General features: G+C 48.6%; 1 protein-coding gene across 3 annotated transcripts; it reads right to left on the reverse strand.

Annotated features, from left to right (window-relative positions):
• Positions 1–1709: 1709 nt before the first annotated feature.
• RNPEP (arginyl aminopeptidase) lies at positions 1710–25239 on the reverse strand. 3 transcript variants are annotated; one of them, XM_008976637.6, is made up of 11 exons: positions 24720–25239; positions 18770–18910; positions 18283–18431; positions 11564–11680; positions 10296–10531; positions 7856–7969; positions 6379–6491; positions 6100–6208; positions 4393–4617; positions 3358–3500; positions 1710–2296 (listed from the first exon to the last, which is right to left on the reverse strand). In XM_008976637.6, the coding sequence occupies exons 1-11, from the start codon at positions 25164–25166 to the stop codon at positions 2138–2140; spliced, it is 1953 nt and encodes a 650-aa protein (XP_008974885.3). In that variant the 5' UTR covers positions 25167–25239; the 3' UTR covers positions 1710–2137. The 3 variants fall into 3 exon arrangements, with proteins under 3 accessions (XP_008974885.3, XP_034799444.1, XP_034799450.1); XM_034943553.4 differs by lacking the exon at positions 24720–25239 and adding an exon at positions 24310–24470; XM_034943559.3 differs by lacking the exons at positions 11564–11680; positions 18283–18431; positions 18770–18910; positions 24720–25239 and adding an exon at positions 11418–11551.
• Between the last annotated feature and the right edge of the window lie 420 nt (positions 25240–25659).

Below are 25659 nucleotides of genomic sequence, written 5' to 3' on the forward strand. Positions count from 1 at the left end.
GAGTGAGGCAGGCTGCACAGCTCAGGATACCCACGCTATGTAATGGGAGACCCCACAAAGTTAGTGGAGTCACAGCACGGCTGTTAGAGGAAGGGCTTCCAGCCTTTCCTTCCACCGACCCTTCATGATTACTGGGCCTACTGGTGCTATAGGTTTTTGTACAGAGCAAGGAAAGATAGCTACTGATAAGCTAGATAAAAGGTTGGGGAGAGGGGGAGACAACTGGATAGCCCTAAAATAGTCCTTGCCAATAACATATTGCCAGGAACAGTCCTGAAAGAGCCACGGAAGCAGTTTGCTGTCAAAATGCCAGTGCCTGGAGAAGCTCTTCCGATACCGGGCCTCCAGATCCCTCACCTATGACCCACATCACCCTCTCTGATGGTGGAGCTGTGTGCCACGGGGCAGAGGCCTCTCCAGTCTACCACTTGGTCACCACTAGTCCCTTGCTCTTGCTGAGTGAAAGCAAATCGACTCATTCCCAACCCTTGTGCAGGGGAGGGAGGAAGCCTGTTTGATAACCTAAATCCGAGGACACAGCAGAGCTGCGAACAAAGCCTGTTTCAGGGGTGCCCTGTATTTAAGAAAGGCAACTGAAACACACTAAATATTTCTTCCAACCCTCCCCTCATCCCACTCCCAAACCCAGATTGCTAACTGTTTAGGTCCCCATGTTGAGGCCGGGAAATCAGAATTTAGTGCAAAGTTCTAAAGACTTTACTGATTACCATTCAAATAGTTATCTAGGATCAAAGACAGGTGAGGCCCAGTGAAGCCTTGGGGATGGGCAGAAGGGTAGATAAAAAGTCATAAGACACTTTATTTTTATTTTTGAGACAGGGTCTCACTCTGTCACTCAGGCTGGAGTTCAGTGGCACAATCAAGACTCACTGTGGCCTTGACCTCTTGGGCTCAAGTGATCCTCCTGCCTCAGCCTCCTGAGTAGCTGAAACCACAGGAATGCACCACCACGCCCAGCTTTTTTTTTTTTTTGAGAAGTCTTACTCTGTCACCCAGGCTGGAGTGCAGTGGCATGATCTCAGTTTACTGCAACCTCCACCTCCCAGGTTCAAGTGTTTCTCCTGCTTCAGCCTCCCAAGTAACTGGAACTACAGGTGTGAGCCACCATGCCTGGCTAATTTTTGCATCTATCTTTTTTTTCAGTAGAGATGGGGTTTCACCATGTTGGCCATGCTGGTCTCAAACTTCTGACCTCAAGTGATTTGCCTGCCTCAGCCTCCCAAAGTGTTGAGATTACAGGCGTGAGCCACCACGCCCGGCTTTTTTTTTTTTTTGGTAGAGATGAAGTCCTGCTATGTTGGCCAGGGTGGTCTCAAACTCCTGGGCTCAAGCGATCCTCTCGCCTCAGCCTCCCAAAGTGCTGGGATTACAGGCATGAGCCACCGTGCCCAGCCCATTTTTTTTTCTTAGTGATGGAAAAGATAATAGGAATGCTGCTGCAGATAGAGAATTCAGCTGCTTCACGGAGAACTGGAATGCTATTCCTTTTTCATTTTCCTGCACCAGCTGTGCCATTTTGCCATATTTTTTTTCATATGCATGTGTAGGACACCCACCTCCTTCACCCTGGCTGTTCCCTGAGGACAGGAAAATACTGTCATTCTCTGGGCCTCCCCCAGTGACCTTTCCAGAACAAACACAGTGAGGACCTCTGGTGGAAGAAATTTAATAGTCACTCAATCCGTAACTTAATTTTTGCTTGAAAACTTTATTAAAATAAGGATTAAACCCGAAAAAAGAACAATCAGAATGCCAGCCCTTTGCATAAAATCAGCAAGAAAAAGGACAGAAAGAGAAAAAAGAAGAGAATCAGTCCTCTCCACTTCTTCCCAGAGACTTAGGTGGGGAGGAGAAGACCCGCTGCCCTGCAGTGCCTGCAGCCTGTAGCGGGGAGAGCTGTGGGCAGGTTCTCTGTCTCAGGACTCAGTGGGCTACAGAGAAGTTAAGTTCCCACCAGAGCAGAGGCCCAAGAGTCACAGATACCTAAGCTAGAGAATAGATTATCCTGAGGGGATATAAACTCCAGGAAGTTGATCAGGGAACAGGAATTTGGGAACAAACAATTATTCTGAAAGCCTGGAGAGCCTGAAGAGGCAGGGGCCATGCACACGAGCCTCTAACTGCCCTTGGGTGCCACGATCTGCTGGACATAGTTGACAACATTGCTGTGGAGCTGGGAGGCGGTGGATGCAAAAGTCTCCTTGGCGAGGGTCTGGGCCACCTCACTGCCACCCATCATTGCGTGGTACAGCGGAAGTGTATACTTCTGCTTCCCCTGCAAGAAACACACATACACATGCCTAAGAAGCTTGCCTGGTGGATCTGTCCAGCCCTCCTGCCCCCAGTGCCAGTCTAACAGCAGCCATGGCTAGGTGCTAAAAGGGATGTGGGTATCACAGCTGGAATGAGGAGTTTCTCATCAGAAGTGCTCTAATTCAGGCATCTTCTTGGGGGCCAAAGATCCATGGAGATGGATCTCAATACGCATCCCAATCCATACTAACATGGGGACGTCTACAGTCAACAAAACGAATGAGTTGGGTGGACACAATGGGATTCCAGACTTCTGGAAAGGTGTAGGTGGTGAGCCACCACGTGAATAGCAGATATCAGCAGCTGCAGCACATAAAGCTCACAGCCGCATACGGTCCAGCTGCAGTCAAGCAAAGGAAAACCCACAGGTCAACCCACAGGTCAAATTCACACAAATATAAGCCAGCGACATCACAAGTTCCTAAAATCCAGAGCCTTGAGGAAGCCATCAAAGGGCTCAGAATATCCCCAAACAGGCACGCAGCCCTGACTTTATGCAGAGCAATGCTTCGTCTCCAGTCCAGCCCCTCCCTGCTCCGGAATCTGATGACATTCAGTTCATCCTGAGAGCCCGGGGCCTTTCCCCAACAGGGCAACTTTCACATAGTGACAGAGGGTCTGGCTGCTGTCCCGATCATGCCCAAGTCACAGGGCAGCAGGGACCTATCCTCCAAGCCTTTGTTCCTCTTGCTCCGCCTCTGGCCCCTTTCCCTCTTGTGTTTCCCACATGACACTGTCACCCTCTTTCCTGCCTCTGCGTTGGCTCTGGCCAGCTTTTTTCCCTGGGGTCTCACCAGCTGAATTGCAGAAAGCACTGCAAGCCTGCAGGCCTCCTCTTGTCCCTAGGGCAATGCCTTCAAAGCCACACTAGTAAAGAGGCTGAGTGGTAGGGTCCTCAGGTCATTTGCCCCTCCCTCTGTGCCTCAGGTGAGTCCTAGATGAGCCCTGCCCACATGATTACTTCACATATGGCCGAGTAGGTCCCGATGTGCTTTCGGGAACAGCGAGGCAGGGGTCACCCACCTGGTTATGCAGGAACTCCTTCACTTTCCAGAAATCTTCCTGGTGGTTGTTCTTAAGGACGATTTGGCCCCATCGCAGCCGGAGCTCTGCATTCCGGGCATTTGAGATACTTGGGTATGTCTCTCCAAGTTTTTTCACATTCCCTGGAGAAGAGAAAGAAATGGTTTGTGGCTGGTCACGGTGGGTCACACCTGTAACACTAGAATTTTGGGAGGCTGAGGTGGGCGGATCACTTGAGGTCAGGAATGTGAGACCAGCCTGGCCAATATGGCGAAACCCCATCTCTACTAAAAATACCAAACAAAATTGGCCGGGTGTGGTGGCGCACGCCTGTAATCCCAGCTACTTGGAGGCTGAGGTGCTAGAATCAAGAATCACTTGAACTCAGAAGGCGGAGGTTGCTGTGAGCCAATAGCACCACGGCACTCCAGCCTGGTCGACAGAGCAAGATTAAAGCAGACATATTCCCCCAATATCTGTCCCATTTTTTCTCCTACCACTCACCTGCTAAAAGTCATCTTGGCTCTAACTTTTTTTTAACCCCTTGGTGAATATTATGTTGACTGAGCAGCCACAAATCATTAGAGGTTGAGAGCTCTGGATGACTGGGTTCTGTGCGACCTGTTTGTACCTCAAGTTCATTCTGTCACCTGGGTATTAACATCACACCACCTACTTCCCAGAGGAGTTGTGGGAATTAAATGACTTAATAGACACAAAAGCCTTACAAGAGTCGCCTGCAGGAGCTTCGGACTTGAGCAATGCCAGGCTTTGTGACTTTGTCCTTGAGGCGCTTGTAAGTAGAACCCATAACCTCCCGATGGCACATTCCTTGTGGAGTGCCAGCCTCCCTAGTGTACGTGGCAGTCCCCTAACCCATAACCTCCCGGTGGCACATTCCTTGTGGAGTGCCAGCCTCCCTAGTGTACGTGGCAGTTCCCTAGGGGCAAGCATCACTACTTTTTGTGAGCCTCCCTCTAGCCCCTGACATAAAGCTGTGCACACAAGGAGCCCTGGTTCACCATTTTTTCTTACCAGGAGGGAGAGGGGATTTCTGGAGGATCTTATCCAGGAAGTAGACCAGCTGGTAGGTCTTCCAGGGAGAGATGGCCACGGCTTCAATGGCCTTCATGTCCAGCTCCTCGGCTGCCCACAGTTGGGCTAGCTCTTCAGCAGGCTTCATGAGTGAGTCCCCAGGGGAGAGATCAGGGAGGTACGGGGGCCAGCCAGGGGTATTCAGCCATCGATCAAACTCAAAACCTGTTTGGGAGGAGAGAAGACACTATCAGAATTCTCTGGCCAGGTTATGGTCAACTGGTTTAAGCAACTCCCAGAGACCTCAAGTTTCTCCTCTCTCCATCCCAAACTCTTTCCCCAGCATTTAACATTACTTTCCCATGTAACTATTCGCTCCAGCAGGGTCCTAGTTATAATGACATCTAGAGACTGTGCCGTTTCGACCGTGAAAGTGCTTTTCGCTCCAAATTAGCACTGTGTTGTCAGAGCCAAGTTGGTGGATGCTCTATTCACGTGCACATTCTCCTACCGATCACAACCACACTGTACTTAAGCACCCAGGCTCTAGGACCAGGCTGCCTGGGTTCCTACCCCTGCTCTGTCATTAACCAGCTGGGAGGCCACGGGCATGTTACTTCACCTCTCTGCACCTCAGTTTTATCTATAAAGTGGGGGTGATAGGCCCTGCCTCAGTGATGGTTATGAGGATTACATGAGCAAATAAACATTAAAAGCTTAGCGTATCGCCTGATGCACAGTAAGTACTCTGGAATTATTAACTACCATTAGCTCCGGAGTCCCCACATTAAAATGCAAGCCTCCAACCGAACAGTAGGTGCTGCTAAAGGCCTGACCAATCCTACTGTCAGAGGACGCAGACTTCATCAAACCAACAATAGAGTGACTCAAGGTTCAGGTCACAGCAAGAAGTGGGGGTATGTCTAATGGATTGTGTCTTCCATGACAGGACATTTTTCGTTTTTTCTTTGGAAGTGGTACCTCCCAGGCAGAAATTGGCGGCTGGGCGCAGCGGCTCACGCCTGTAATCCCAGCACTTTGGGAGGCCGAGGGAGGTGGATCACCTGAGGTCAGGAGTTCGAGACCAGCCTGACCAACATGGAGAAACCCTGTCTCTACTAAAAATACAAAATAGCCGGGCGTGGTGGCGTGTGCCTGTAATCCCAGCTACTCAGGAGGTTGAGGCAGGAGAATTGCTTGAACCTGGCAGGCGGAGGTTGCAGTGAGCCAAGATCGTGCCATTGCACTCCAGCCTGGGCAACAAGAGTGAAATTCCATCTCAAAAAAAAAAAAAAAAGAAAGAAAGAAATAAGGAGGGCCACTGGGGTTGCCTTCACTCAGAAGGCTGTAGGAGGAGGTGCTGCCTCCACTCCTGCCCTGTGAGTTTTAGCTTGGGGCAGTGGTGCAGCAGCAGCAGTGGCAGCTCTCCAGGCAAGTTAAGGGTCTGACTATGTGTGTCCAGGTGTGAGGAAAACAAGACGAGAGGAGAGAGTAAGGAAACAGACTGGGAGAAAATGAGGCAGAGAGGAGTTAAAAGAAGTCATTTTTGTGGAATAAATCCCAGGATTCTGGGTTTGCTTCCCAAAATGCCCCTACCTCGCTGACTCTGACCCAGTGTTTTCCCATCCACCACCATCTTTCCGAGTGTAAATGAGATCTCATTCTCTACTATTTTTTAGAAGCCTGTGGGCCAGTTCCTCTGCTTACCTGGAATGATATCCACTCTCTTTTTCTTAAGCTCAGGGAAATATTCCAAGTAGAAGTCCAGAAAGTCATCGGCTAAGATGCTTCGGAATTTGAATTCATGCACATAGGCCTGTGAGGAGGGAAGGCTCTTTAGACCCTCTCTGGCCCCGTGGGGAGTGGTGTCCCTCTGTGTCCTGGGTCCTCCTCCAACCCCTTACCTCTTTCGCCCCCTGCCTCTACCCTTGATCAGGCCCAGTGGCTTTATCCGCTCCTCTTCCTTCTCCCCTCCTGTGACTATACCTTGAGAAAACTGTCAAACTGATCCTGATCACCCACCAAGTGGGCCAGGTATGAGACAAAGCAGAAACCTTTCTCGTAGGGGGTCTCATTATAGGTGTCGTCCGGGTCAACGCCTGGCAGAGGAGAAAGCAGACAAGATTTGAGCTTTTGTAGCCTGTCACCCGTAACGTTCTTCTCTAGCTCCACAGTCAAAGACTAGCGATGGAAGAGATCAGAATTCAGCTTCCCCAGGGACAGCAAGGCCAAGAAGGTGTCCAGATCCTGGCCTCTCTCCAGATCTTGGACTCTCTCAAGGCCAAGACTCTCTCTCTTAAGATCTCTATCTCAAGGCCAAGATCTCTCTCCAGATATTGGCCTCTCTCAAGGTACTTCCAAGATCTCAGAGGGCCATTCACTGTGGATCTAATATGAAGACAGAGAAACCAGCTTTCCAGAGGAGCGGACACATTTCCTTAGTCCCAGGATACACTTTGTGTGGGTAGGTTCCATCAGCTCTTCCCACTGAGCACCAAGCTGTGTCTTTTCCATCCCTATTGGTCACCACCTAAATACTCAACCTACCCTCCCAGATCAATGTTTTTTTGTTTTTTTTTTTTTAAGACGGAGTCTTGCTCTATCACCCAGGCTGGAGTGCAGTGGCACGATCTCAGCTCACTGCAACCTCTGCCTCCTGGGGTCGAGCGATTCTCCTGCCTCAGCCTCCCCAGTAGCTGGGATTACAGGTGTGCACCACCACACCCAGCTAATTTTTGTATTTTTAGTAGAGACAGGGTTCTCCATATTGGCTAGGCTGGTCTCGAACTCTTGACCTCATGATCCTCCCGCTTTGACCTGGGATTACAGGCGTGAACCACCATGCCCAGCCAATGTGTTGTTTTTACAGCTGTTCCAGGCTAAAACTAATTACCAGTCTCTAAGAAATTCATCTGCAAACTTAACGGCATCAAGGAACATGAGCTTCAATTGCATAAAAAGGTTTCAGATTAGTCACACATGGAATGAAGGAAAATGTTAGGAAGTAAAAAGATCTGAATTTGGAGAGAGGACCCGGATCTCAGTTGCAGTCACGCACTGATTAGGTACATGACCTGGACAAGACACTTAACTTGTCTGGCACTCAGTCCCATCCTCTGTAAAATAAGGCTAATGCTTTTATTCTACAGAATCCACAGATCTGCCCTGATGATCATGAAGGAATGCGAAAGAGCCTGGTAAAATGATATGGACTTGTGCAAAAATGCAAAGCAATGGTGAAGTCATCACGAACCGCACAGACTGGACAGAACTCCTATCTGGCTGCAATGGCTTGGGTTCAGTCAGCCCAGGGGCCAGAGAATTGGCTAGAAAGAGCTCTGGAGTGCCCCTCCCTCCAAATAAAGTATTCTAAGCATGCACTGATCAACATGAAGTTCGCATTAACTTGGGGCTCCAAGCTCAATTGAGGGGAGTGGGTGTCAGACAGAGGAGCCTCCTGGACCTGGTTCAATCTTCACGCGGAGCTTGTTGAGTGGGTTTTCCTCTCCAGTGATGTCCATGTGCTGACGCAGCAGAGCCCGCCCCGTTGCAGCCTCCAAGCAGGTGTACGCAGCGCCTGGTGCAGAATCAAACGTAAGCCCCGGGAAAACGTCTGTCACCACATCCAAGTGTATTTTCCTGACAGAAACACTGTGCTGCCTCCTTGTGGCCTCAAGAAGAACAGCGACAGATACCTGAAGCTTAATAACATTACCCTCCTGGGGACCCAGGGCAAATAGGGACAGTTACAGAGAGCCTGACTCAGTCCCTAGCTCCCTGTTGCTGTGGGCTACAAAGGACTTGGTTAACTCAGGCTGTTGGTCTCTCTCCTAAGTGAGGACTGGGGGAATCACACCTTTCTGACAGTTACCTTTCCTTATCAAAGTACTGTATTTTTATTTTATCTTATTTCATTTATTTTATTATTTTATTTTTTGAGACAAAGCCTCACTCTGTCGCCCAGGCTGGAGTGCAATAGCGTGATCTTGGCTCACTGCAACCTCCGTCTCCTCCTGGGTTCAAGCGATTCTTCTGCATCAGCCTCCTGAGTAGCCGGGATTACAGGTGTGCACCATCACGCCCAGCTAATTTTTGTATTTTTAGTAGAGAGGGGGCTTTACCACGTTGGCCAAGCTCAAACTCCTGACCTCAGGTGATATGCCCGCCTTGGCCTCCCAAAGTGCTGGGATTACAAGCGTGAACCACCACGCCCGGCCCCTGGCCTTATTTTTAGAAAATGATTTGATTTTTTTTTTTTTTGAGACAGAGTCTCACTCTGTTGCCCAGGCTGGAGTGCAGTGGCACGATCTCGGCTCACTGCATCCTCCACCTCCTGGATTCAAGCAATTCTCCTATCTCAGCTTCCCAAGTAGCTGGGACTACAGGCACACACCACGATGCCTGGCTAATTTTTGTATTTTTAGTAGAGACGGGGTTTCACCATATTGGTCAGGCTGGTCTCAAACTCCTGACCTCAGGTGATCCACCCGCCTCAGGCGTGAGCCACCATGCCTGGCAATGACTTGATCTTCTGTGAAAACTTAGAATTATTTTCATCTAACTGTTTCTGTCAGACAAAAGAAATTATCAACCCCAAATTTTTAAGGATCTCTAAGTCTCCTTCTGCATTAAAAACAATGACTGAGGGAACAGTGGAGGGGTGGGGAACAGGGTTTTGGAACCAGCCAGCTCTGCCCTTTCCTAGATGTTTTGACTCTGAATAAGTGACTTAGCCTCTCTCAGCCTCAGTTTCTTCAACTGTACAATGGGATAAAAATATTTGCTTGCAGGATTCCTAATGGCTGATTAAGATATTCACAAACAGGCTCTTGCTATATATATTCTGAATGAAAGTACAAAATTTGTACAAACTTTCTGGAAGATAATGGACAATATGTACTAAAAAGACTATGTAATTTAAAATGTTCAGGGCCGGGCACAGTGGCTCACAGCTGTTGTCTCAGCACTTTGGGAAGCTTAGGCAGGCAGGTCACTTGAGGCCAGGAGTTCAAGACCAGTCTGGCCAATATGCCGAAATCCTGTCTCTACTAAAAACATAAACACTAGCCGGGCATGGTGGTGCATGCCTGTAATCCCAGCTACAGGGAGTGGGATGTGGGGGAGCTGAGGCAGGAGAATTGCTTGAACCACGGAGGTGGAGGTTGTAATGAGCCGAGATTGCAACACTGCACTCCAGCCTGGGCAACAGAACAAGACTCTGTCTCAAAAAAAAAAAAAAAAGTTCAGACCCAGAAATTATGTTTCTAAGAATTTATCATTATTGAAATCATCTGATATGAATAGACATTTATATGTAAGGAAATTTGTAAACAACCAGTAAGTTAAAAAACATCCATATATGCAGCTATAGAAGAAAATCTAATGGGCCGGGCGCGGTGGCTCACGCCTGTAATCCTGGCACTTTGGGAGGCCGAGGCGGCTGGATCACCTGAGGTCAGGAGTTCGAGACCAGCCTGACCAACATGGAGAAACCTCGTCTCTTCTAAAAATACAAAATTAGCCAGGTGTGGTGGCGCATGCCTGTAATCCCAGCTACTCGAGAGGCTGAGGCAGGAGAATCGCTTGAACCCGGGAGGCGGAGGTTGCAGTGAGCCAAGATCGTGCCATTGCACTCCAGCCTGGGCAACAAGAGCAAAACTCTCTCTCAAAAAAAAAAAAAAAAAAAAAAAATCTAATGACCTGGGGAAATGTTTTTTTAAAAAAAGTCAGTTATCAAACCATGTATGGTTTGACAATTCATACATACAGAAAAATGTTGGATACACACTACTGCCTCGTTTCTTCACACCCACTTGTATTCTGAAGCCCCATAAGGAGATCACACTAGCCCCACAGGTTAAGAATGGGAGGCAGAGTCCTTAGGAGAGGGGTGGGCACCTTACCAAAGAGGATGGTGGAGATCCTTCTCTGGGCGTACATGGTGAAACCTTCATTGAGCCAGAATTCACCCCAGTTGGCGTTGGTGACCAGGTTCCCAAACCAACTGTGGGAGATCTCATGGATGATGACATCTGCCAAGGAGCGGTCCCCAGCTAGCAGGCAGGGGGTGACAAAGGTCAGACAAGGGTTCTCCATTCCTCCAAATGGAAAGGACGGTGGCATGAAGAGCAAGTCATACCTGCCGAGAAGTAGGGAGGTCACCGAGAGGCCCTGGCTTCCCAGAGCAGACCCTACCTCGCCTCCCTTTCCAGCCTATTTCCAAGCCCTAACAGATGCAGTCACTAAACAGGCAGAGTACGATTTTGGGCCCAGTGCGGAAAATAAAGCCCAGGCTCCTCAATGCTTCTCCCACGTGTCTCCCCTGCCTTGCTGGGACTTCCCTCGTCCAGGTGTCTGCTCTCCTGGAGCTCACTCTCCAGGCATTTGTTTCCCTCTCTCCTTCCAAGCAGGTGTGGAGGTGGTAAGTGTATTATCAGCTCCATCACATGGAGTTCCCTGGAGGCCAACTTGGGGTCATAAAGACCAACCTGGAGCCTTTTATCTAAGGAGCCTAAAGTCTGAAGATGTCAAAGTTAAAAACAGAGTGTGGGGAAACTTCCAGCAATGGGAAAACACAGGTCAACAAAGGACCTTGACAGTGCTGCCCCATCTCAAACTTGGCAACTGCAGGTCACATTTTGATCACCTCAAGAACCTCTTCTCTGCCGGGCCTGGTGGCTCACACCTGTAATCCCAGCACTTTGGGAGGCCAAGGTGGACAGATCACCTGAGGTCAGGAGTTCGAGACCAGCCTGGCCAACATGGTGAAACCCTGTCTCTACTAAAAATACAAAAATTAGCTGAGTGTGGTAGAGGGCGTCTGTAATCCCAGCTACTCTGGAGGCTGAGGCAAGAGAATCGCTTCAACCTGGGAGGTGGAGGTTGCAGTGAGCTGAGATCACGCCACTGCCCTCCAGCCTGGGCGACAGAGCGAGACTCCATCTCAAAACACACACACACACACACAAAAAGAACCTCATCTCCTAGGTCCTCTCCTCAGCAACAGTGAGAAGCCTGGCTCATACCCTCCTCTCTTCCTCCTCTCCTTCACTTCTGGGATCAGGGAAACTTTGCTCTGGGAGGCAGGAGGTGGAAAAGCCACACGAAGAGGAAGAATGGAAGCCAGTGACTCAGTTTAACAGGAGACACTGGAGTCAATGTGATACCACACCTTCCCCAAACATAAGGTCCAAAAAGCTTCTCTCCTGTTGCCAAAAATTCTTCTATCACCCCGTTGTACTCCTCCTTGGCAGCATCAATCAGGCAGGGCTCAGCCCACACCCGGCTCCTAAAGACAAGAGAGCAGAGAAAGCAGAATGGTGTTTAGAGACCATCGCAGTGACCTGATCCTGAAAGCACCTGTAGGAAATTGGCCTCCGCCAAGTGAATGTGACAATGCAGTCAGCCACAGAGACGGAGTGCAAGATCGGATCACCACACAGATCCAAGAGACCGCTCACCACACCTGAGAAACAAGAACCCAAGACAGCCTCATGGAGGTGGAACCGTGCTACGCAGTTATGGCTTCGCTACTGAATGCGATCTTGCAAAAGTGATTTAACCTCTGTGAGCCTCAGTTTCCTCATCTGTAAAATGAGTGAAGATTAAATAAGACAACACACAAAAGCCCTTCAAACAGCGGTTTATACAGTAAATGTTAGTTTTCTTCTCCCTACTTATAGGAGAGGTAAGAAAGCGTTCTAATAATAGAATCTGGAATTGAATAAAACCTTAAGAGACAAACCTTTTTTATTTTTTAAGACAGGTTCTTGCTCTGTTGCCCAGGCTAGAGTACAGTGGTGTGATCCAACCTCCGCCTCCTGGGGCTCAAGTGATCCTTCCACCTCAGCTCCCCAACCCCAGTAGCTAGGACTACAGTTGCACGTCATCATGCCTGGCTAATTTTTTATTTTTGTAGAGGTAGGGTTTCGCTATGTTGCCCTGGCTGGTCTTGAACTCCTGGGCTCAAGTGATTCACCTGCCTCAGCCTCTCAAAGTGCTGGGATTACAGGCATGAGCCACTGTGTCCGACCCAAACCTACTAATGTTAATAGAAATTTGTTAACTGCCTTAGGTACAATAATGGGATTGTGGTTATAAGGGAGAATGCCTCTATTCTTCAGAGAGGCACACAGATTTACTTGCTTTTAAATGGTCTAGCAAAAATAAAAACAAATCCACTCATAAAACTAATATGACAAAGTAGATGGTTCTATAGGTGTTCAATGCATCATCCTTTCAATTTTCTAAATATTTGAAATTTTCTTAATAAAAAGATAGAGAAACAAAGGTGGCTTGGAGGAAACAAAAACAAAACAAGAAGATCCAGTCTAATGGAAAGATGCAATGGACTCAGGGCTCCTGCAGCCAAAGGCTCTGCTTGACAAAGAGCCCCTGGCTGCGCTGTAGAACTGCTTTTCCACACGGACATATGAATGAGACTGGCTGGGCCTGGTGGCTCACGTCTGTAATCCCAGTACTTCGGTAGGCCGAAGTGGGCAGTTCACCTGAGGTCAAGAGTACCAGACCAGCCTGGCCAACATGGTGAAAGCCTGTTTCTACTAAAAAAAAAAAAAAAAAAAAAAAAAAAAAATTAGCAGGACATGGTAGTGTATGCCTGTAATCCCAGCTACCTGAGAGGCTGAGGCAGGAGAATCGGTTGAACCTGGGCGGCAGAGGTTGCGGGGAGCCAAGATTGCACCATCACACTCCAGCCTGGGCGACAGAGTAAGACTCTGTTTCAAAAAAAAAAAAAGAGACTGATGGCAAAGTGGGATGGGTCCAGGCCCAGATGTGGGAAAACTTCCTCTGCCTTTGCTGAAGCATAGGAACTATTCTAACAGGAAGAAAAGATACAGGGAAACCAGTATCAGGTACTTCCCAAATATCAAAAGCAAAGACCTAGCCATGGAACACTGCATATGCATGTGAGGAAGCACCGAGAGTCTGGGATTACTTGAGGACAGGATCAGATTGCAATAGGGGAGGCAGTGGCAGGAGGTGGGACATGAGATGCCCAAGAGGGTCGGGTCATAAAGAGCCTCAGGTGCACTGTTACAGAACCGGACCTTCAGAGCCATGGGAGCATTTTAAGCCAACAAGTGACATTATCAGATTTAGTTTTAAGATATCATCCTGGCTGCAGAACACAGAAAATATGTTAAACTACAAGAATGGGTGAGCTTCTCCAAGGAAAGCATGTAGAAGAAAAGAACAGGTCAAAGACAGAGCCTTGGGCAACACCGACACACAAGGAGCTGGGCAGAGGAGTCAGGGAAGGAGATGAGAAAAGGACTAACCAGGAGGCCTGATGACCAGCATGGGTGGTGTCACTGAAGAAGCCAGAGGAGGGTCAATGGGGGCAGAAGGAAAAACAGCAGAACATGAAGGCAAGGGCTAAAAAGCATCACATATGTTATCTGTATTGAGGCGAATGGCCTCTCTTACTACAGTTTCAACAGCATGGCAAGGGTGGGGGGCTGGATTCCAATGGGTTGTAGCAATAAATGATTGTGGGGTGGGGGGGTTTCAAGAAGTGCAGCCAGTGAGTATACATGCCACTGAAGTCACCTGGCTACAGAGGGAAGGACAGTGTGTCGTGCCAGAAGAGAATATGGAGTTAAGGGTTTTTTGAGTTGTTTGTTTGTTTGTTGAGACGGAGTCTTGCTCTGTTGCCCAGGCTGGAATGCAGTGGCGCGATCTCGGCTCACTGCAAGCTCCACCTCCCGGGTTCACACCATTCTCCTGCCTCAGCCTCCCAAGTAGCTGGGACTACAGGCGTGAGCCACTGCACCTGGCCGAGTTTGTTTTTTTTTTTTGTTTTGGCTTTTTTTTGAGGTGGAGTCTCACTTTGTCACCCAGGCTGGAGTGCAGTAGTGCAATCTCGGCTCACTGCAACCTCCACCTCCCGCGTTCAAGTGATTCTCCTGCCTCAGCCTCCTGAGTAGCTGGGATTATAGGCGTACACCACCATGTCCGGCTGATTTTTGTGTTTTTAGGAGAGATGGGGTTTCACCACGTTGGCCAGGCTAGTCTCAAACTCCTGACCTCAGGTGATCCGCCCACCTTGGCCTCCCAAAGTGCTGGGATTACAAGCGTGAGCCACCACACCCAGCCTTGAGTTTGTTTTTTGCTTTGCTATAGATCTTAGAGAAACTGGTGCTTGTCTAGAGGGGGAAGCTGCAGATTTGAAGAGAGAGATGTAAATGATGAGGCAAAGTCCCAGAGGACATGTGAGGGAAGAGATTTGGCTTTAAACAGAAGGAAGGACCTTTGTTGCAGTCCGGAAGGATAAAAGCAGATGAAGATAACTTTTTAAGTGGAGGACAGGAAACTGACATAATCATATCTGATGAATTTAATATTCTCAATAAAACAGGAGACAAGATCTTCTGCTTAAATGAGGGGATGGGATTGGATAGCAAACTTAAAGAGAAAAGTCTTAGAACAGCTTAAAGGGAGTGAGATGGAATGGTAAATAAGAGGACTGTTGAACAACCTTGAAAGCACACCTGCAGTTGAAGACTGTACATCTGTTACATTTTTCTGGAAAACCCCACACATGTCTATTTCAACTTTCCTTTAATTCCAACTTTTCACGAAGAATTGAGAAAGGTGTAGTGGTTATTACTGTGTAGTTTCACTATTTTCTACATCTCCCAAATACCCACTTATAGAAGTAGAGAAAAGGAATTGTATAACAAGGGACTGGGACATTATAGCAGCGGGAAGTGGGCAAGAGGCTTTGGGGTGTTGGTAAGAGGTAACCAACCACACACTTGGGCCAGGGAGGGAAGCCCAGTCAGGAGGGTCTTGACTGCCCAGGAGAAATGAGTGGCTTGCCAGAAGGGAGGCTGCCATGAGCTCAAGGAGGAGACATGGTGGAATATAGTGGGAGAGAGGCCGTCAGAGAGCTGGAAGGTTAGCAGAGTCAGGATGAATGAGGACAAGGGGCTCAAGGGCCTTAAAAGTTCAGATATGGTACAGTTCATGACAATGACGATGTCTAGGCTCTAGACTGCAGAGCATGGGTGTGAATATGGGTGGCTGACAGAGTGGAGAAGGCTCCCTGAGTAGAGGTCAAGAAACCCTGAAGGTTGGTGTGGTGGCTCATGCCTGCAATCCCAACACTTTGGGAGGCCGAGGTGGGAGGATCTCTTGAGCCCAGGAGTTCAAGATCAGCCTGGACAACATAGCAAGACCTTGCTCCTGCAGAAAATAAATAAAATTAACTGGGCATGGTGACAGAGTAGCTGTGGTCCCAGCTACTCTGGAGACTGAAGTGGGAGGACTGCTTGAGCCTGGTAGCTTGAGGTTCAATGGGCTGTTATTGTGCCACTGCATTCCAGCCTGGGCAAGAGAGCGAGGCAAGAAAAGAAAGAAAGAGGGAGGGAGGGAGGGAGAAAGGCACAAGAAACCCTGCAGCCACCCTCAACCCTGGGTGTTAGGAGAGAAAAGTCGCCAAAGATGATGTGACAGGAAACCAGACAGAAAAAGACCATGGGACGGCAGTCAGTGTCTTCAAGGAATTACTTTGTGAACTGTTCTACCACCACCTTGGATATCAAAATTACCATAGTCCTTCAGCCCAGTGGATTTCAGCTTGTTACAACTAGAAGGTTTAAGACAGTCATCCAAGATACCTCCACCAGGACACACATTTCTGTCAAAATAAATCAGGATGCTCTCAGTCAAGCTGCAATCTCACTACCTGTAGTATATTGCAAAGAGCACTGGATTTGCAATGGAAATACCTGAATTTTAATTCCAGTTTTGCCAACTAGTGGTCCTGCACAAGCCACTCACCACAGCCTTGGTTTGCTTATTTTTAAAATGTAGAAAGTATCATCCTCATGGAGTCTGTGTAAGGATTAGAAGAGATTATACATAAAAGGGCCTACTGGGATATACCCATAATTCCCCTCTGCCCAGGATTTTCCTCTTGCAGTAACAGGGACTGGGATAGGTGGCATACCTTGCCAGAAGACCCTCCCATTTAATAAACCCCCACGGCCGGGCGTGGTGGCTCATGCCTGTAATCGAGCACTTTGGGAGGCCGAGGTGGGTGGATCACGAGGTCAGGAGTTCAAGACTAGCCTGGCCAACATAGTGAAACCCTGTCTCTATTAAAAATATGAAAATTAGCCAGAAATGGTGGCACACACCTGTAGTCCCAGCTACTTGGGAGGCTGAGGCAGGAGAATCGCTTGAACCCAGGAGGCGGAGGTTGTGGTGAGCCAAGATCGCGCCACTGCACTCCAGCCTGGGCAACAGAGCAAGACGCCATCTCAAAAATAATAAATAAATAAACCCCCACAAGACCCTACGATGTGACCCAGGAGGCAAGAACTGTCCATTTAATCACGGAAGGAATAAGGCATTACCACCAGTTAAGTGGATTCTGTCACCTAGTTCGATATACCATGTTGTCATTTTATTACACGCAGTATAAAAAGAAATCATTATCACTCAGTATCTTTAGAATCTATTGTTCTCTCATTTCCCATTAATAGTTCATACTCTTACAAATAGAACCTTAGTAAGGGTATTCTTGGAAACGACATTCCTTTACTTATCTACTTGCTTGTCTATCGCAAAGATGACATCCTTTTGATTATTTCCCGCCCTGCCTATTAGGAAGACAGCCCTTCGTGAGAGGAGGGCACTTTGTCTTTCCAGACTGGTATTGTTTTGAATGTGTGCGCTGGGAGCAGATGCCAATGGAATCCCATTTATTATTCCAACTGATAACCAGAAACTAAGACTCATGATACCAGCAGTGCCACTGAGCCCAGTTATGAAGTCTGAGGCTTGTAACTGATCTTGTCAAGGACACCACTGCCTCTAGGAACTGGGAGCAGGGCCAGAGATAAAGAACAGCAACAGTGCCAGGAAAAGGTCACGGCTTCACCGTCCAGCCTGTGATGCTCCCACATTGGGACCAAGCTATGGTGGCAGGTAATATGAGAGCCAGGAAAAACCTATACTCCTGGTCAAACCTCTTTTCTCAGGAAACCTTACAAAATCCCTTTTTATCTTCACAAGATCCATGTAACTTCACGGAGGCATTGCTGTCACCGTAGGCTTAGACTCATGCATCTGCTGCAGATAGGAAGGAGAGTCCACTTCCCTCTTCGAGGGAAATGATACCAAAGTTGTTATTTCCAGGAACTACGTGCAAAAGAAAATGGGGAAGATTTGGTACAAAGATAGGAAAGTGGATATAGCTGCTAGAAGGGCATTTATAACTTAAAGATATTAATAAAGATCCATTTCCCAGGCCGGGCATGATGGCTTATGCCTGTAATCCCAGCACTTTGGGAGGCCAAGGCGGGTGAATCACCTGAGGTCAGGAGTTCGAGAGCAGCCTGGCCAACGTGGTGAAACCCCGTCTCTACGAAAAATACAAAAATTAGCCGAGCGTGGTGGGGCATGCCTGCAGTCCCAGTTACTTGGGAGGCTGGGGCAGGAGAATCGCTTGAACCCAGGAGGCAGAGGTTGCAGTGAGTCAAGATCGCACCATTGCACTCCAGTCCAGCCTGGGCAACACAGCGAGACTCCACTTCAAAAAAAAAAAAAATCCATTTCCCAAAACTGCAGCCTAAATTCCAACATCCCTCTGTAAGGCAGCCCAGGACAGCGCTACTGCTAGCAGGGATGATGATCTCATTCCAGGCAGCAGGATTAGAACTGGAGAGAGGGAGTGAGAAAGGCAGGGAGAAAAAGAGCACTTCCTCCAGCTGTGCTCATGCTGCATGAGCTGCAGAAAGGCTCTGGACTCAGACAGAGGATCCAAGACTGCCCAAGAACCCCCCCAGCAGGTCCACTGGTCAGAGTCCTCCTCGCCTCTGAGGCCAATCCAACCTTGCCTGTGGGGTCTTTGTCTCCTACCTGGGTCCAACTTCAGCCGAAACCAGATCTCCGATGGCCAAAGCTATCAGATAGGAGGGGATGGGCTGACACATCTGGAAGAAGAACTTATTTGGACCTCTCTTCTCCCAGGTGCTAGCACTCATCACAGCTGTGAAGCCATCTGGGACCTGACAACAGAGAAAGCTTAGGAGATTTTACCTGGAGAGAGTTTCCTTTTGATTAGTTTGAATAAGAGCATGACCAGCCACCTGTGTGTGATGATAATGGCCTGGAGTCTATCTTGGAGAACACAAAGGTTTCAAGAAACTAAATCTGTGCTCAACTGATGGGATTTAGAGGAAGGCTACATACAACTTCACTAGGTGGAAGAATTTAAAAGTAAGCAATTTTTCAGAAGTACCACTGAATGGATATAATAATTTACCACTGAAATGTGACCTGATTGATAGATCTGAAATCATTTCTTCATCCCAAGGGCAGGTGCACCTAACCTTAGTCTCCTTACCTCAATAAGAGCTGAATACTTGTATTTAACAGCAGGCGTGTCGAAGCAAGGGAAGAAGGCCCGGTTTAGGACAGCCTGGCCCTGGGTGTACACGAAGGGCTTCTTCTTTCCTGCTGTCTGCTCAGGAGCCAACCAGCAAACCTAAGCGAAAAGAAGAACATTTCAGAACTGACATCTCCCACACGAGCTCAGTCTGGCCAGAGAAGTGAGCTGGCTGGAATAAGAGAATTTTAGGTAATCCTTAAAACCTTTCCGCCAGCCAGTCTGGTTTGAACTAGAAAGCTCTGTCCTCTGTGTATTTAGTTCATCCTGGAATCCAAGCCAAAGTATGACATCCACTTCACAGGGCAGAGCCACCAGAAAGGGTCCATTCCTCACTGCATCCCATGGGTCATCTCAGAGACCTTGGACCTAGCCTCTGATCTTGTCATCTGTACCCTATCTGTGTCCTTTTCACTGTAGTAGTTTCTCATCAAACAAAAAACTACTGAAGCAACTGCATTTGGACTTGTGATAAGACACAGAGAAGCAGAACTCAACTGGGAGTCAGTGATTAATATGTATTTTTTTTTTTTTTTTTTTTTTTTTGAGACAGAGTATCGCTCTGTCGCCCAGGCTGGAGTACAGTGGTGCAATCTCGGCTCACTGCAACCTCGACCTCCCAGGTTCAAGCAATTCTCATGCCTCAGCCTCCCAAGTAGCTGGGACCACAGGCGCGTGCACCACCAAGTCCAGCTAATTTTTGTATTGTAAAGATAGGGTTTCACCATGTTGGCCAGGCTGGTCTCCAACTCCTGGCCTCAAGCAACCTGCCCACCTCAGTCTCCCAAAGTGCTGGGAATACAGGCATAAGCCATCATGCTCAGCCTAATATACGTTTTCTTTTCTTTTCTTTTTTTTTTTTTCGAGATAGAGTTTCACTCTTGTCACCCAGGCTGGAGTGCAATGGTGTGATCTCAGCTCACTGCAGTCTCCGCCTCCTGGGTTCAAGCGAGTCTCCTGCCTCAGCCTCCCAAGTAGCTGGGATTACAGGCATGCACCACCACACCCGGCTAATTTTGTATTTTTAGTAGAGACGGGGTTTCATCACGTTGGTCAGGCTGGTCTTGAACTCCTGACCTCAGGTGATCTGCCCGCCTCAGCCTCCCAAAGTGCTGGGATTACAGGCATGAGCCACTGCACCTGGCCTAATATGTGTTTTCTGTTCCTAAAATTTACCTTTTCAGAAGAAAGGTATTTTATATGATAGGCACTGGTTATATGATTCTTTATCTGTGTTCTGTTAGCTCTTAAACAAAGGGCAAATCTGGGTTGGGTGCAGTGGCTCACGCCTGTAATCCCAGCACTTTGGGAGTCCGACGCAGGTGGATCACTTGAGGTCAGGGGTTCGTGACCTGCCTGGCTAACATGGTAAAACCCCGTTGCTACTAAAAATACAAAAATTAGCCGGGTGTGATGGCATGCACCTGTAATTCTAGCTACTCAGGAGGCTGAGGCAGGAGAATTGCTTGAACCCAGGAGGCAGATGTTGCAGTGAGCTGAGATCATGCCACTGCACTCCAGCCTGGGTGACAGAGCGAGACTCTGCCTCAAAAAAAAAAAAAAAAAAAGTAAAATCTGAATGATTTATCACAAAACCCAGTTTTTGCCTATAGCAAACAGCCATTCATTTACCTGGAAGAGGGGCAGGGTGGAGCATAGGTCAGTAACAAATAGCATTTAGAATTTAGAAATGGATTCAATTACTCCAGGATGATTTCATAGGGGAAGAAAACTTTCTGGCTGGACCTTCAAAGACACGCAGGATTGAGATGGCTGGAAAGGAAGGGAGGAGACATTCACAAGGAGACGAGCAGCAACACGAGGAGAGGCATAAACAGATGCAGGCTCCAGATGCAGAGTTGGGGAGGCAGGCCTGGGCAAGTCTAATGAAGGGTTCTGAACACAGCGGTGTCTGAGACCTATTTTAAGAGGCATGAGGAAGCTACGTTGGGATGCTGGGTTTGAGTTTTTGTGTGTGAAAAATTTAATTAGCCTCCTTATAACAGGTACAGTGCAGTATAGAAAGGGATGAGAGAATAACTTCACAGTGGAGAAAGCTGATAATCACTGCTTCAGCCAGGGGACCGAGGTTAACGCTGACAGTCATAAATCATGTGGATACTATGCGCCCTCAATACTTGATGAAAATGGCACTTTGGCTGGGCGCGGTGGCTCACACCTATAATCCCAGCACTTTGGGAGGCCGAGGCTGGTGGATCACCTGAGGTCGGGAGTTCAAGACCAGCCTGGCCAACACAGTGAAACCCTGTGTCTACTAAAAATACAAAAATTAACCAGGGTGGTGGCATATGCCTATAGTCCCAGCTACTTCAGAGGCTGAGGGAGGAGAATCGCTTGAACCAGGGAGGCGGAGGTTGCAGTGAGCCGAGATCACACCACTGCAGTCCAGCCTGGGTAACAAGAGTGAAACTCCATTTCAAGAAAAAAAAAAAAAAAAGAAAGAAAGAAAATGGCACTTTACCTCTGTGAATTGCCCCTCAAAACCCATAATCCCAATCTAATCATGAGAAAACATCAGATAAATTCCAATACAGGGTCATCCTATGCTATACCTGGCCAACACTCCTCAAAACTGTCAAGGCTGGCTGGGCTCAGTGGCTCACACCTGTAATGCCAGCACTTCGGGAGGTCAAGGCAGGAGGATCGCTTGAGGCCAGGAGTTTGAGACCAGCCTGGGCAACATAGGGGGACCCTGTCTCTACAGAAAAAATAAAAATAAAAAAATAAAAAACAAAAAACTGGCTGGGAGCAGTGGCTCATGCCTGTAATTCTAGCACTTTCTTTGGGAGGCCAAGATGGGAGAATTGTTTGTTTGAGCCCAAGCGTTTGAGACAAGCCTGGATAACACAGTGAGACCTCATCTCTACAAATAATAAATTCAAAAAATTAGCTGGGCACAGTTGTATGCGCCTGTAGTCCCAGCTACTTGGGCTGAGGCAGGAGGATCACTTGAACCAGGGGGATCAAGGCTGCAGTGAGCCATGATTGTGCCACTCACTGCACTAAGGCCTGGATGACAGAGGAAGACCCTGTCTCAAAAAACAAACAAACTGTCAAAGTTATATCAAAAACAAGGAAAGTTTGAGAAACTGTCACAGTCCCAAGAGGATACATGACAGCTAAATATAATGTGGAATTCCGGATGGCTTCCTGGAACAGAAAAAGACATTAAGTAAAAACTAAGGGAATCTGAAAAAACTATGGACTCCAGTATCGGTACTGATTTATTAATTATAACAAATATATTATTATACTAATGTAAAATGATTCAATCTTGGTTAATAATATATTAGCATTGGTTAATTGTAACAAATGTGTCATACTAATGCAAAATGGTAGCAAGAGGGGAATCTGTGTGTATATGTGTATGTAGGGAGTACTGAACTATATATGGGAACTCTCTGAACTAGCTGCTCAATTCTTCTTTAATGTTTTAAAATATAAAGTTTATTAAAAAAAAAATTAAGCCAGGCATGTTGGCTCATGCTTGTAGTCCCAGCACTTTGGGATGCCAAAGCGGGCAGATGGCTTGAACCCAGGAGTTCAAGACCAGCGTGGGCAACATGGCAAAACCCCATCTCTACAAAAAATAACAAAAATTAGCCAAGTGTGGAGGTGGCAGGTCTGTGGTCAGTCCCAGCTACCCCAGCTACTCAGGAGGCTAAGGTGGGAGGATCACTTGAGCCAGGGAGGTCAAGGCTGCAGTGAGCTGAGATGGTGCCACTATACCAGTCAATAAGAATTGATCAATTGACTGATCATTGAATGCCATCAGTCAGTGATGTTTTTACCAATCAGCTAGGAAATGAGAATTTTTTTTTTTTTTTTTTTTTAGAAGGAGCCTCGCTGTGTCACCCAGGCTGGAATGCAATGGCATGATCTCAGCTCACTGCAACCTCTGTGTCCCAGATTCAAGTGATCCTCCTGCCTCAGGCTCCCAAGTAGCTGGGTTTACAGGTGTGAGCCACCACAACCAGCTAATTTTTGTATTTTTAGTGGAGGTGGGGTTTCACCATGTTGGCCAGGCTGGTCTCAAACTCCTGACCTCAGGTGATCTGCCAGCCCGGCCTCCTAAAGTGCTGGGATTACAGATGTGAGCCACCGCACCCAGCCTGGAAACGAGATTTTTAAAAAGAACAATGTAGGGAGCTTTTTGACCCCTTCTCAAAAAAAAAAAAAAAAGAAAAAAGAAAGAAATACAAAAGTTAGCAGTAAGAGCTAACACAGCTTACTTACCATGTACCACGCACCATATTAGCCACTTATGGAAAGACAACTCATTTAACCTATGTCAAGCACTTAGACTAGTGCCTGGCTCATCTTATTAAATATTAGCCATCATCCCCCCTCCACCAAAATTGCTTACTCATCATCTTTGCTTTTTTTTGTTGTTGTTAAAACAGGGTCGCACTCTGTTGCTCAGGCTGGAGTGCAGTGGTGTTATCAGGCTGTGAAAGGAAAATCTCTTGGGCCCCCAAAATCACTAAAGAAAACTCAACCTGGGAACCGCTTAGGGCACACCTGCCTCCCATTCTATTCAAAGCCACTACTCTGCTCACTGAGATGGATGCATATCTGATTTGTTGGAAAGGCTCATCAGAAACTCAAAAGAATGTAACCATTTGTGTATCACCTATCTGTGATCCGGAAGCCGCTTCAAGTCTTCCTGCCTTTGCTGCAAGTTGTCCCACCTTTTCAGACCCAACCAATGTACTTCTTACATATACTAACTGATGTATCATGTCTCCCTAATGTATAAAACCAAGCTGTGGGCCGGGCGCAGTGGCTCAGCACTTTGGGAGGCCGCCGAGGCAGGCGGATCACAAGGTCAGGAGTTCGAGACCAGCCTGACCAACATGGTGAAATTTTTGTCTCTACTAAACAATACAAAATTAGCCGGGTGTGGTGGTGCACGCCTGTAGTCCCAGCTACTAGGGACGGTGAGGTACGAGAATCGCTCGAACCCACGAGGCAGAGGTTGCAGTGAGCCGAGATCTTGCCACTGCACTCCAGCCTGGACGAGAGTGAGACTCTGCCTCAAATAAATAAATAAAAGAAAGATTAAACTGTAAGCAAGCAGTTTACTATGAAACTTGCAACCAACTCTACCTGAGAGATAACTGGCAGCCACAGCCTAAGGACTCTCCAGGAAGGATTTTCTGACTCTTACAGACATAAGCCACGTAACTCCATCCTCTTATTTCCAATATTTGCCCCGTCCCGAAAAAAAATTAAAGAGTTAACCAACAGTGAGAAGGCCAAATTATTATAATGCTTATAGCACCCTAATTCCAGTTCTCACTTTTACTCAAATTCTTTCGTTAATCAAATCCAGGACTTCACAGGAGGAAACAAAAACAAAGATATGAGCTTTAACCGTGGAACTAGAAGGCAACACAGAACAAAGAGCTAGATCAACATCTGGCTAATTCTAGAGCCACCATAAAGCAGAGATAAGGTGGCTGATAATCAGGTACCTCGGCCCAAAAGTCCAAGACAGCACTAAGTGAAGTGCATGAACAATAGGTCATCTAGAAAGCCACGGAAGATGTTAGTTAGAAACGGCAGTGTGCGATGAGCGGGAATGCGGCGCAATCCAGACAAGCCTCCAGGGCCAGGGAGGAGACGCGGAAGGACGGAAAGGGTGAAGGATGCACCGCCCAGTGGCTGGAGGAAGTCCAGAAGAAGGAAACCAGGCAGCCCGGGAGGAAAAGAGGAAGCAAGGGGAGGAGGCCTAGAGGCGGCGCGCAGGGAGTAGGCCCCTCTAGGGACGCTCTGGAAGGATCCTCCCTGTCCCTCCTCCCGGGTGGGGTAGGTGCGGGTGCAGGGCGGCTCGGGGCCGGAAGGGCGGGCAGGCAGCAGCGGGCGCAGTCTGGGGCGCACTCACCCCGGGTCCCTCCCCGACGCGGTAGGTGAGCAGCACCTGGAGGCGCTCGGCGGCGCGGCAGGACTGCGGGAAGGACACGCACAGGGCCTGGCCATAGTGCGAGAAGGGCTGCGTGTAGAAGCTCACGGGCTCCGCGGGCGGCTCCTCCGAGCCGGGCCGCTCCCGCCGCAGCGCCGCCGTCGTCACCTCCAGGCACGGGTGCGAGTCCAGCCGCAGCTCGGCGGCGCCCTCGGGCTCCAGGCAGCGCAGGTCCAGGACCGCGGTGCCGCTCAGTCCCCGGCTCCCTGCGCCGGGCCCTGGAGGCCCGAACTCAGCCCGCAGGTCCAGGTGCAAGTGCAGCAGCTCAAAGGCCCGGAAGTTGGAGGCCGAGGCCACGTCCACAGCCTGCGCGGAGTGCAGCGGCCGCGGGGCCGCGCCGCTGCCGGGGGAAGGCTCGCCGCTCGCCATGGTCCGCAGCGCCGTTGCTCACCGGCTGGGCCGCGAACCCGAGGGGAGCCCCGCCCCGAGCGCCGCGGGCCCGCCCCCGCCGCGCGGGCCCCGCCCCCGAAATCTGCTCCCGACCGCATCTCCTCCCTGCGCTTTACCGCCCACTCTTGTAGCTGCACCCGTGCCTCGGTACTTAGGACAAAAGAGGCCGGTGGGATCGTGTGGCCCACGTTTGCCCATCCATATCCTACTGAGGTGTTCCAGTCGTCCCGGTGGGGCACCCTTCTCTGCTGACCCTTCCTGCTTCCTCATCTAGGCAGCGGCGTGGACTGAGCCGTGGCTGGGAAGGTCTGAGTTCCAGATCTCACACCCTGCGACAGGCCAGCTGTTAGAACTGTGTGTCACCTTGGGCAAGTCGCACAAGAAACGTGAATCTTCCCGAGCCTTTTTCTGCACCAGTATAATAGAGTCATAATATCTGTGTATCTCACGAAGTAATGTGAGAACTCTACCA

The sequence above is a fragment of the Pan paniscus genome, chromosome 1 (assembly GCF_029289425.2).
Source record: "Pan paniscus chromosome 1, NHGRI_mPanPan1-v2.0_pri, whole genome shotgun sequence".
Classification (NCBI taxonomy): Eukaryota; Metazoa; Chordata; class Mammalia; order Primates; family Hominidae; genus Pan; species Pan paniscus.